The sequence below is a fragment of the Myotis daubentonii genome, chromosome 17, assembly GCF_963259705.1.
Source record: "Myotis daubentonii chromosome 17, mMyoDau2.1, whole genome shotgun sequence".
Taxonomy (NCBI): domain Eukaryota; kingdom Metazoa; phylum Chordata; class Mammalia; order Chiroptera; family Vespertilionidae; genus Myotis; species Myotis daubentonii.
Genome location: NC_081856.1, coordinates 19694218 through 19707272, shown reverse-complemented (window position 1 = coordinate 19707272; position 13055 = coordinate 19694218). Strand labels below are relative to the sequence as shown.

At 39.1% G+C, this 13055-nt stretch overlaps 1 protein-coding gene across 1 annotated transcript in view; it reads left to right on the top strand.

Annotated features, from left to right (window-relative positions):
* Window positions 1-4018: 4018 nt before the first annotated feature.
* The window catches only part of DNAJC5B (DnaJ heat shock protein family (Hsp40) member C5 beta), a 32131-nt gene continuing 23094 nt past the window's right edge, over window positions 4019-13055 (top strand). Inside the window, exon 1 of the mRNA XM_059672672.1 lies at window positions 4019-4137. Within this exon, the coding sequence (XP_059528655.1) occupies window positions 4019-4137 (119 nt within the window). The remainder of the gene's footprint in view (window positions 4138-13055) is intronic.

Genomic DNA, 13055 nt, shown 5'->3' with positions numbered 1-13055 from the left:
TTAAGGTTATTTAAGGAGAGATTTTAGGGAATGTCTTCACTATTACTCTGTAGTTTGTATGTTCTCAGAGCATAATATATTTTTACACATTAAAACAACTAAGGGTTCCAATGTATTACTCTATTGAATTTGAAACTAAATGTTGTCTATATCAATAATATATGAAGAGTCTGGTTTCCAGCTCAGTAAGGAAACAGAAAAAGTAGAAGTTGTTGCTGTTGGATGTGCAGAGAGCAGTCTTGCAGTCTTTTGGTTGCTTTATGTTTCAGTTTGTAGTTAGCCAACCACTAACCACATTGACCAACTTTAATTAAAGACATTTATCTGACTGAAAGGAAATCTTTGGGGAATAAGGCAAAGAAGGTGATAGAATAAAAAATTTCCAAACTTCCTATAACAATCCATTCTGAATATTATTCAACCCATATCACGGAGCAAGTCAGCTACCATATTTCACTTAGGTACAGATTACAGTGTGATTAGATTTATAATTGAAGAGATGATTTGAAAAAATACATAAACCAAAGGAATAGCCAGTTATGATGTCTTTGCTGGTGTGAGTTTCTATGTATGAAATTATTTGAGAGATGCAATCTGCCTTTCTTTTTTCCATTGGGAAGAGGAGTGCGTAGAGGGATGGCCATGGGACAGGGAAGGGTAAAACCCAGGCTGTTTCCAGTACTATTCTCTGGAAATGGTAGCCCCCAACTGACCCCATCTCTGTTGTTCCACACCTGGGATAACTTTGAAGGAGGCAGCCTTAGAAAAAAAATGTTCCAGTCAAACTGTCAAAATGTCCCTCTTCTTTCAACCCCCAAACCAGAAAATCTTCTTTCATTTAATTACCCAACAGACATTTATTGCATACCCAATAGGTGCCAGGCACAATGCCAGGACTCAAAGCTGAATCTCTGTCCTCCAGAAGATTCCTTCTCATTCAGTTTGCCTTCTATACTTAGTACTAGTTTAACCCTGAACACTAGTTTCATTATTGGCTTTCAGTTTTGCATCCCATATTAATTTGCAATCTCCCTAAAGACCAGGCCTGCACTGCAGATTTTGAAAAATAAGTAACTGAATTGTCTGCTGTGGGTGTTACCATAATATGTTTAGCAGATTATCTTCAATACTATGTACATCTTTTTCCTGGATTAGTGACAGCAAGACCCAAATATGAGGAATTAAAGCTGGTCATGGAGTAGATGCTCTCAAAGTGAAGATTGTGTATGTCTGTGCCTTGTTAAAATTGATTTTAGGGCTATCAGTTGATTTTTGGGAACCCTGACATCTGTCTTATTTCATGATACAGATGAAGAGTGAATACATTTTTCCCCTCAAATTACAGCTTCCTTTTGAATGCTGAATATAGAGAAAAATAGATAAAGCAAAGGTAACTATTTGCCATACTTTTCTTCTTAGTGCTTTTGACTAGCTAGATATACTTTCTTTATGGAAGCATGTTGACCCAAATTTATCTCCTCTCCTCCTCCTCCTCCTCCTCCTCCTCCTCCTCCTCCTCCTCCTCCTCCTCCTCCTCCTCCTCCTCCTCCTCCTTCTTTTTTAATGTATTTTTATTGATTTCAAAGAGGAAAGGAGAGGGAGGAGAAAGAGAAACATCAATGATGAGAGAATCATTGATCGGCTGCCTCCTGCACACCACACACTGAAGATTGAGCTCACAACCCGGGCATGTGCCTCTACTGGGAATCACTGCTCCTTTTATCCATACTAGTAATGTCTACAATACATCTGAATCTGTTTGGTTTGAATCTCTTAATATTCCCTTGTAATTTCCCCCAAAGTATTCATCCCCAAATATCTAGAAGTCACATTCAATTTAAAGGAAGACTACGTGCAGTGATTTAAGAAAAATCTACAATTATCCTGGTAAGCTTTATGTTATATTTTACCATAAAAGCAAAACAACAACAACAACAGCAACAGAAAAACACACACACATAAAAACTACTTAGATTGTCCGCTCCTCTGACCACAGTTCCTTGAAAATCATCATTTATCTCTTGGCTTTGGGCCTTGTGTAGCAAGTGTTATCAGTGAATGAATGTGAATGAATGACTATAGCAGAGCCCAGAATGTGGTGTCAGGGATGTGGAGATACTCATGCTCAACTTAGGGAATCTATAGAAATAGAGCTGACAGCAGCAGAGCCCAACGGGTATGTCCCAGGGTCAGGTGGGCTTGGTGGGAACCAACTTCCCAGCTCTGCTCCCAGCAGGCTAATAACCAAACCAACACAGGCAAGAGCAGAGCTTGCCCAATGTTGCCTGATGGATCAGGATGGTTTTAGAGGCCCCTGAGACGCCAGACTCAGTGAACGTTGTACAGTGAGTGGCATTAAGTACAATCACTATGATTTTAAACCATCATCACTGTGTTTTTCCAGAACTTTTTAATCATCCCAAAAAAGAAACTCTGTACCCAGTAAGCAATAACTCCCCATTCCCCACTCCCCTTCAGCCCCTGGTAACCTCTATTTTACTTTCTGTCTCTATGAATTTGCCTATTCAAATTACCTCATATAAGAGGAACCATATGATATTTGTTCTTTTGTGACTGGTTTAGCATATTTTACTTAGCATAATGTTCAAGGTTCATCCATATTGTAGCATGTGTCAGGATTCCATTTCTTTTCATCACAGAAAAATATCCCATTGTATGTACTCACCACATTTTCATTAATCTCTTTTTTTTCCCCAAAATATATTTTATTGATTTTTCACAGAGAGAAAAGGAGAGAGACAGAGAGCCAGAAACATCAATGAGAGAGAAACATCGATCAGCCGCCTCCTGCACATCTCCCACTGGGGATGCTCCCGCAACCCAGGCACACGCCCCCGACCGGAATCGAACCCGGGACCCTCCAGTCCGCAGGCCGACGCTCTATCCACTGAGCCAAACCAGTTTTGGCTCATTAATCTCTTTATGAACATTTGGGTTGTTTCCACCTGTTAGCTTTTATGAATAATTCTGCTATGAACAATGGTGTTCATTTTTGTTTAATATATTAATTGATTTAATTCTTATGTTTAGGCTCATTTTTTGTCTCCCATTTACAGATAGGGAAAGCCATGAAGCTGGGTCATGGCAAGGCCAACATTCCAACCCAGAGGGTCTGACTACAGTGCACTCCCTGATTTATACACTGTGCCGCCTTTAATAAACATATTTACTATATTGAACCTACTATATTCTGGGTATATCAGATGCATTATTTCTAAATCTTTAAGATGTCCTTATGCTGTCTTTTTTATCCTTATATTACAGGTGAAGACATTAAGGCGTGGAGAGGTTAAGTGGTGGATGCAGGAATGCCCCTAGTGTGCTTGCTACTCTGCCTGGCCCTTCCTAGAGCCAGAACATAGCAGGAAGATGGTCCTTGGGACTTGGGATGGCACAACTCTTTCCGAATAGACTTCAGGGAAAGGAGCTATCTCAGGGGCAGAACCCATGAGCACTGTGGGGCCTCTGGTATCACATAGCTCCAGCAGTTCTAACCTGGCTCCCAGATAAGGCCAGGATTTTTTCCTTAATAAAAAGTTGTTTTTGTTTTTTTAAACTCTTGCCCTATGTTAGGCCAATAGGTCAAGGCAAAATGGACGATTATTTCCATTGTTGGCTAACTTTGGAAAGCAGACAAGGAAGGAGTTCTACAAGTTCTACAGATTTATTTAAAAATAAATCTACACATGCCTGACCTATGAGGATTGTTTCTCAATAATTCTGAATTAGTTGAATACTTAGATAACATCTTGCTTCTATTTTGCCATAAGGACAAAACCATATTCCATTTGTATAGCTGCCTGTAACCTTTCATACTGACTTGAAGTTCTCCTTTTGGCAATCCTAACCCTTTACTCCCCTCATTTTGCAGCTGGTATAAAAATGTACTTCAGGTTGTCATTTTGCAAAAGGCCAGAAATGAACTATCTTCCTTTTAGGATCCAGTATGCATAACCTTCATGGCTATTTCCCCCTTTTGGTTTTACAGCAGGAGAAAATGGCATGTAACGTCCCTAACCAAAGACAGCGGACTATGTCAACCTCTGGAGAAGCTCTGTATGAAATTCTTGGTCTGCATAAGGGAGCATCAAATGAAGAAATTAAGAAAACCTACAGGTACAGAGGCAGTTCAATGATGAGATATCCTGTACTACTAGAGATGGTTATTTTGTGATTGGCAAGGGCCTTCAATTAAAGGTATTTGCTCTCTGCTAAGACCAGGTAATCTCAGTTTGGGAGCTCATGTTCCCTGTTCCATAAACACAGGCCATTAGGAATAGAGAGGCCGACACTGATTTTATGAAAGAACTGTCTCGTGATGCTGGGCCTTAGGAAAGGGCAGCCTATGTTCTAAGCCTACAACGAGAGAGGTAGGGGTGAGAGAATGGTGGGGGGAAGAAAGGGACGGAAAGAGAGGAGGAAGAGGAGGAGGAAGAGGAAGAGGAGAAGGAGGAGGAGTAGGAGGAGAAAGAGGGGGAGGAGGAAAGAGATGGAGAGAGAGAGATCTCACTGTGAATGAATAGGAGTTGTGATTAAGCCCATAACCCATATAATATAGTTTCAACAAATCTTTTTTTTTTTTAAAAGGGGGGTTTGTTGTTGTATTGTATGCTATACTTTTTAACTCTTCAGTTTTGATCTTTCATATCTGATCTAGTTTCAAGTTAGCTATTTTTGGGAAAATTTGAAACACTTTTTATTTAAACCTCCAAGGATTTTTTTTTTTAAAGGATTGAGTACAAAAATAATTTACTTATTATAGAAAAATTGGAAACTACTAAAAATAAAAATAACATATATCCATAATTCTATCTCTAATGATAATTATCATTGATATTTTTTCCTTCTAGTCTTTTTTTCCTGTTTAAATAAGACATTTTAAACTTAAGTTGGATTCATCTATATTCTCTTTCACTTTAACAAGGTCCTATCATAAAAGTATACTGGTGCTATTAAATATTTTGATTTTTAATGCTATGGCTATTCTCTAATTACCTTGTTAGCTATTTTTAAAAACATGTACATTCTTTTAATTTTTCCCCAGAGTTAATTTCCTTGTACATAAAACATGATGTACATTTTCAATTATGTCCTTATTTATTGAGGAATAAAGTTGTGCTGTTAGAAAAAAAAATGAATCAAAATATAAATGAAAGTTTATTTTTAATCAGTTACTTCTTATTTGGCCTTGAATTAGGTTTTTAAAACTTATGGGGGTTTTTGATGTATGTAAGTTTAGAATTTTTAAGTAGATAAATTTGTTAGTCATTTACTTTATGGATTTTATCTTATCTGTCATGGTTAAAAAGCCTCTCCCAATTACAATATTATAAAAATACTAGAGGCCTGGTGCACAAAATTTGTGCACGGGTAGGGTCCCTAGGCCTGGCTGGCAATCAGGGATGATTGGGGCCTTCCTTCCCCTGGCTGCTGGCTGCTGTCTGAGGCCTTACTTAGTTCTGTGCCGCCCCCTTGTGGTCAGTGCACATCACAGAGGCCAGTCAAACTCCTGAGGGGACAATTTGCATACAGTGGGGCCTTGACTTATGAGTGTCCCCACTAACGAGTTTTTCGAGATATGAGCTGTCTCTCGGCCGATTTTTTGCTTTGAGTTGCGAGCTAAAATTTGGGTTACAAGCCAGCTTCAGATACCCCACCACTAGTTGGCGCTGCGAACGTCACAGCGAACGCCACAACATCAGCCCAGCATCACGTGTCTCACTTGTTCACTTTTTGATTTGACATACGAGTAATTTGAGTTACGAGCTCCGTCACGGAATGAATTAAACTCGTAAGTCAAGACCCCACTGTATTAGCCTTGTATTATATAGGATTAGCCCATTTCTTCTAGTACACTTATGATTTTACATTTTTTATATTAAATCTTTGGTCAATTTGGAGTTTAACATGAGGAATAAAGGTATGATTTCACATTTATTTTTTCCTAAATCACTAGCCCACCAAAATTTATTGAATTCTCTCTTTTTATCTATTGATGGAAAAATTCTTTAGCTTTGTATTGGAACCTTCACTGTGTGGTAAACTGTAGGACCCAAAAGGCCTTCAAGGAGCATGTGTTGAAGAATAAGTGGCAGTGGTAGAAACTGCCATTTGAATCCAAACAGTTCTGTGAAAATGATAAAGTTTGACCAAAGTCAGTGTCAACCTTCCAGCTCATATTTCATGTAAGGTAGTGGGGAGAGAAAGAGTCTTTGCCATTTTATTGGGTCCTAGAGCTATCCAGGTGTGTGCCTGGGAGCTGCTCAGCCCTGTGCCTGGACACCCTTGGACGAGGATTACTAAACTTGACTTTTAAAGCTTTGGTGCTGAGACATTGTGCTGGGGTGGGAGTTGGGAATTAAAGTAATTGTATGATAAGCTTAATACCTACAAAGATGCTCTCCAAATTGAAAAAAAAAAAGTGATGTCTAACTAACTACCTTGTAAGTTTTAAAATTCACTTTACAAATGTGACTTTTAATTGCCTTTATTAATTTTGTAAGCTAAAATTTCAGGTCATATCCTAATTAAGGCACTAATTATGCCGAGCTGTTTGCAAGTTTAATAATTACAACCTAAAGTCTTTTCATGTAGTCAACATCTTCCTGTTAATTTTGTTTTAATGTCATACAAATATTATTTTTTCAGCTGATTAGGGTACTAGTATGCTGCCAAAAGCATCTGCTTCTATCTAAATTACACATTTGTATTCTGGAAGTTATTCAAAGTGTATGAGCAGGCTGAAAAACTACTCATAATATTATTGTTATATTCAGGGATCCGAATTAAAGCAGTCAAAATGTAGCGAAATTAAAAGTCAGTGAAATTTAATAAAATTACCAACTGTTGAATCCATACGCTGCTTGACCTCTGTTGTAATCCTTGGTTGTGCTCTTGAAAACAAGGCTGAGTTAGAAGACATTTTTTTTCTTCATTTATATTTTATTTTTATTTTTGAATCGATAATATATTTACCTGATTAAAATGAGATCAAACAAACAGGTATACAAAAAATCTCCCTCATACATCAGATCTCCAAGTTCTGTCTCAGGGGAAAGCAATTCCCTGTGTACCCTTCTAGAGAGATCACCTACCTCTATAAGCATATATCCAGACTTTTTCATCTAGGCAAGACAGTACAAGTTTGTCTCTCTCTGATCCTCCCTGCTAAACATGACTAAAAAACCTTGGAAACAATGCAAGAGACAAGTAAAAGAGAACCCTGAAAGGTAGAAAGAGAAGATGAATTGGTTAGGGACCACAAGCTAGAAAATGCATGTTAAATCCAGAGTAGCTGCCCATTAAAATAAAAAAATATATAAATAGGAATCAGAGTCTCTTAATACAACAGCCAAAATGTCCACATGAATATCACTCATTGTACCAAGAACCAAGAAAATCACAAGTTACATGAGAAAAGATAATCATCTGACTTCCACACTGAGATGAACCAGATATTGGATTTATTGGTATTTTAAAGTAACTATAATAAAAAAGATTCAGCAAGCAATTACAAATTCTCTTGAAACAAGTGAAAAAAAATAGAAAGTTCACCAAAGAAAGAGAAATTATAAAAAAAGAACCAAATGGAAATTATAGAACTGGAAAATAGCAGAAATGCTACAACAAACTAGAAGAGCTCTGTAGTAGGGGGAGCTGACTGAGGATAGAATCAGCGAAGTTGAGGACAGATCAATGGAACTTAACCAGCCTGAACAGAGAGAAAAATAAACTGAAAGTAAACAACAGAGTCTCAGGAACCTGTACAGCTGTAACAAAAGATCCAACATGTATAGCACTAGAGTCCTAAAAGGGAAAGAAAGAAAATGGGATCAAAAGACTGTTCAGAGAAATAATGACTAAAAATTCCCCGAGCTTGGCAAATCTATAAACCTACAGATCAAGAAGCTGAGTGAACCATAAATAGGATAAATCTAAAGAAATCCATGCCAAGACATATCATAATTAAACTTCTGAGCGCTAAAGACAAAAACCAAAACAAAACAAAACAAAAAACCTCAAAAGCAGACAGAGAAACAACACATTATTTATGAGGGAACATCAATTCAAATGACAGCAGATTTTTCATCTGAAACAACAGAGGCCAGAAGTGACACAACATTTTTCAAGTGTTAAAAATAAAGAGCTGTCAGTTGTAAATTTTGTGTTTGGTGATACTATGCTTCAGGAATTACGGGAAAATAAAAATATTCTCAGATAAAGAAAGAAAATGATGAAGAAAGGAATCTTAGATCATCAGGAAGGGAGGAGGGAAAATGAAGAATGCAGAAATATGGGTAAATAAAATAGATTATCTTCCTCATTAGTTTTTAAATTACATGATGATTAGTATAAAAATTATAACATTATCTGATACTCATGATAATTATATCTAAAATTTAGGAGGATAATGGGAGCCAAATGGGAGTCAAGTTTCTGCACTTCACTCAAATTGATAAAACAATATCAGTAGAATATCAGTAGACTGTGATATATATATATATATATATATATATATATATATATATATATGAAAATTTTATTCAAGTAACCCACAGGAAGACAAGAAAAGGAAAATGGAGGAGTGAGAAACAGAGGACACAAACAGAAAACAAATAATAAAATGATAGACGTAAGCCCTGACATAATAAGTATATTAAAGGTAATGGTCTAGGCATATATTATATTTTCCTTCCTTGTTATACAAATGGTGGTGTACTGTAACTCCTATCCTGTACTTTGCATTGTTCTCTTAACAATATACCTTGGAGATCATTCTCAGGAATGATCAGTTCATAAAGAGTTTCATTCTTTTCATTTTGCAGCATCATGTACCATAACATAGATGTCCCATGATTTAATCAGTTCCCTGTTGATAAATATTTCGGTTGTTTTAAATCTAGGTTTCCTTTTAAAACCAACTTAGAGCTTCTCAGGAAAACCCCATGGTCCCAGAAAAGTAGATAGAGATGGCGAGAGGGAAACTATCTTTGTTCTGCCCACTTCCCAGTTTTTGCTATGCCCCTATTCCAAACTCCTGGAGCAAGGATCGAATAGATGCAGCTGGGTCAGACGCTCACCCAAGTCTAGCTGGCTCTGACTAGGGATCTGGAATCACAAATACCCACTACCTTAGCAAGAACTGCAGGATCCAACTCTTGGGAAGAAAAAGGGGCAATGTTCTCTAAGCGTGGGCATAGAGTTGGGAAGGAAATTACCAATATTTCTATTTCTTTATTCCCTTAAAAATTCACATAAATAGCAGCCTCATCGGCCTAGCTCAGCCCCTTCCTATGTTTATTTATACGTCTTTATCATAAAATCTATAAGTAAAGCATCTATTTTTCATATGTCATCTTTCCCCCTACAATAGTATAACCATGTTTCATTTGTTAGCTGATAAATTGGAGTCCCCAGTTACCTCAGAGGGTAGCTGGGAGCAGTGACAAGAGGAAGGCTTCTGTGTCAATCCATCATGTACTGAAGCTCTTGTCTCATTGAGACTTTGTAAAGATAAATGAGATCATTTTTTCTCAAAGTGTGTGGAGCTCTTTGTGGAAGAGCACAATGAAAATACCAGGTACAGTTATGAATGGATAGATATCCTCATCATCTTTAAAAGTCTAAAATTATCCTGCCATTTGCTGCTACTGTTCAAAAACCATTCATCCAGCATAAAGTGACGTTTTGCTCCATGTCAGAAATGCCATATCACAGGGTGAGACTCGTGGTATGAGTCTCATCCATGGCCTTCGTTACAGAATAAATCTGCCTTTCACATTGTACAGCATAATCATTCCAAGGAGCTTAAAGTTTAAGGCTCATTTAATCCAAGTTTTTCATGGCTGGGTCACACCACTTAATCATAACAGTGTTTGCATGAGATAAGCAAATATTTTCCCCTATTCTCCCACTGCCTAAAAGTCTTTACTCCCCTTTTCATGCTGTCTGAAGGAGACATTTTAGTTAATCAAATACACCTGGGAAGGCTAAGCGGTTACTTATCTTGCACATATTTGCTGTAACTTTAAACTGGCATGTTTCCCTCTTTCACCTAATTTAAGTAGTCTCTCGGAGGCAACAGGAATTTGAGTTAGGAAGCTGGGGAGGAAGGGGAGGGAGGAGGAGAGACACACTAGTGAATGGTGGGACAATTGGCGAGAGGGTTGGTTGGTGAAATAAGGGACTCGAAGCTTGTTCTCTAATCCCCAATACCTGGGCTTTGGCCCTTTTCAAGTGAATCAAGAACTTGAGTTCCCTGTAAAGTCTTCACCACCCAAGTCCTTTTAGGAGTCCCCCCTGGGAAAGTCTCCCAGGATCCAGGACTGAGTTCATCCTCATGTAGCAGTGTGTTGCTCCAACAAACCAAGTTTCCGCCCTGTGAACGACACTGCTTTCATTCACTCAGTGGGCATGTCCATGGTCAACTGCAGGCACAACTCGGCATGCTAGGCTCTGCTTGCAGCTCCTCTGGTTCTCAGCTGGGCAGGGCTGCTCTGCTGCTATTCTGTGAGCCCACCAGGCCCTGCAGGGAGAGCAGGTCTCCTTGCTAAATAGTTGGTGACCAAGTGTTCGAACAGGCCAAGAAGCCACCTATGCTTTTCATCTGGTGCCTGCAGGTCTGTGCGCCACTAAGAGGTAGAGGCTGGATATAGGGGATAGCTCCCTCCTTTTTGTGATACCCTCTGTTAGAGCCTCCAGGGAGTGTCAAAGTTTGATAGATAAGCTCCTTCCATCTTTTCTTATAGATCTCTTTCTAAAGGACCCAGACGCGTGCTCAGAGGTGAGTCAGAGACTAGCATTAATGACCCTATACTTAGACTCTCCATCCTCTCTGACCCCTAAAGCTCTGCTCCTAGGTCAAGCTCATTATGCTTGGCTCTTTCTTTCCTGAGATGGCATCCTTTTCAAGGAGTCTCTGCCACCCCAAGATAGGCTTCCATCAGGCCCCACTGGTTCATCAGATTTACCCAGCTGTGGCTGCCCCAGCAGGGTATATGACGTGGATTTCTTTCTGGAAGGCTCTTCAGGCTTGGGGGACTTCTGGGAGGCTGCCTTCAGGCCTCCAAGCATGCCTTGATGTGCTCAAACTCCCAGCCATGAACAGTAGGCTGTAATGGCTCAAAGATGCATCCACCTCCCTACCATAGTTCTATAACAAACAAGCCTACCTGTTCTGTATTCTCCTTAGTAACTTGAAAGAGGTAAATATAGTTTGCTGCTCAGCAAGCACGTTAGGTGTGTGATTAGATCCTTCTTTTCTTGATATTGACTGGTACATAAAAATCCTTCAGTCCAAAGTCAGTAGATGTTGATCTATACCTCATACTGCTACCTGATTATAGCAGAAGCCAAGAAGGATGATGAGAGCACTTAGCAGCCCTTAGTATATCTAAAATCTCTCACAATCATTAATGGCTTTCTAACAGCAAGTTCTGTTCATTATTCAACAAATATTTATTGAACACCTACTATGTGCTAGGCAAACAGACAAAATCCCTGCACTTCTGAAGCCTATATTCTGGGCTGGGTGAGTAGGGAAACTTAATAATAAGTAAATTAAGTAAAATATACAGTCTATCTGATGTTGTAAGTGCTGTGCAGAAAAGCAAAGCAAATAGGAGGTGCTGGGAGTGGTGCTGGAAGTTACACATTCTCTTCAAGGTGTTCCACATAGATTTTAACACCAAAATCCCTTGGTTGCAGTGAATTCTAAGTATAAAGTAGAAGTTAAGAGCACAGGGTATGAATTCAGAAAAATCTGGATTTAAATCCCATCTCTTAGCCTCACTTTCTTCAAATACAGATAATATACTGAGCTCAGAGGACTGCTGAGAATTAAGTGAGATGATACATGAAAAATGTTTAGCTAAGGTCTGGCACATGGGTACTGGGTGATACAAAGAATACTTAAGAAGTCATACAAAAAATACACAAGAAGTAATAGAAATAGCCCTGTATAATGGCATTCTTCAAACTAGTTAGGGCCTGGGTGCAAGGAAACTGTTTTAGGAGTATGTGTATGTGTGTGTGTGTGTGTGTGTGTGGGGATTTAAATTCCATTGCATACATTTTAAAGGGTGTTAAAACTATTTTATTTTAACACGCCAATGTTTGTTCTATGCTGAAAATTTTGTACTCTTTGCATCTGTTTATTCTCATAAAAAAATTTAGATACCACCCTGGCTGGTGTGCTTAATGGTTAGAGTGTCAGCCCATACACTGAAGGGTTGCAGGTAAGGGCATGTGTCTGGGTTGCAGGTTCAATTTTTGGCCCCAGTTGGGGTGCATGTGGAGGGAGGAAACCAATCAATGTGTCTCTTTCACATAGATGTTTCTCTCTCTCTCTCTCTCTCTCTCTCTCTCTCTCTCTCTCTCTCTCCCTCCCTCCCTCCCTCCCTCTCTCTCTCTCTCTCTCTCTAAAAATCAATGGGAAAAATAATCTTTGGGTGAACATTAACATATAAACAAACAAAAATATTAGATACCAAGTTTAGAATGTGGAGAGAATGGTCTCTCAAAATTTTAAGGGGCATATAAGCAAAAAGTTAGAATCAGAGAGGGAATGCGGGAGGGAGGAAGGGAGGGGCCCAAACATTACACCCAAAATGATTACAAGGGGCTGGGGGAAGGAGGCCTGTGGGGCCTTCTTTGAGGCCCTCCATGTGCTCCATGGCCCACTGTGATGTCCAATCAGAGCATCAGAGAGGTTTTAGTTCCTTCTTTCCTGCCTCTCCCACTCCATCAGTTCTCTGAGGGAAGGCACTGCGCTTTGTCTTCCTCACACTTCCAGTCCTAGCACCATGCTAATGTTACCAAATATAAGAACAAATTGGTCAGCAAATAGATTTTGCCTCTGTGTGTTCTCTTTGATTATATTCTCAGATTCTTCAGGATCATTCTCAAAGGTTTTGTCACCTCGCTGGGTAGGGAGTCATTTACTGACCCAGTAAACAGAGAGGGCAGACCAGCAAGGAAAGGCAATGGTTTCAGCCTGGGACCTGCTCACTTTGTACGGTTGTGGGACCTTCCAG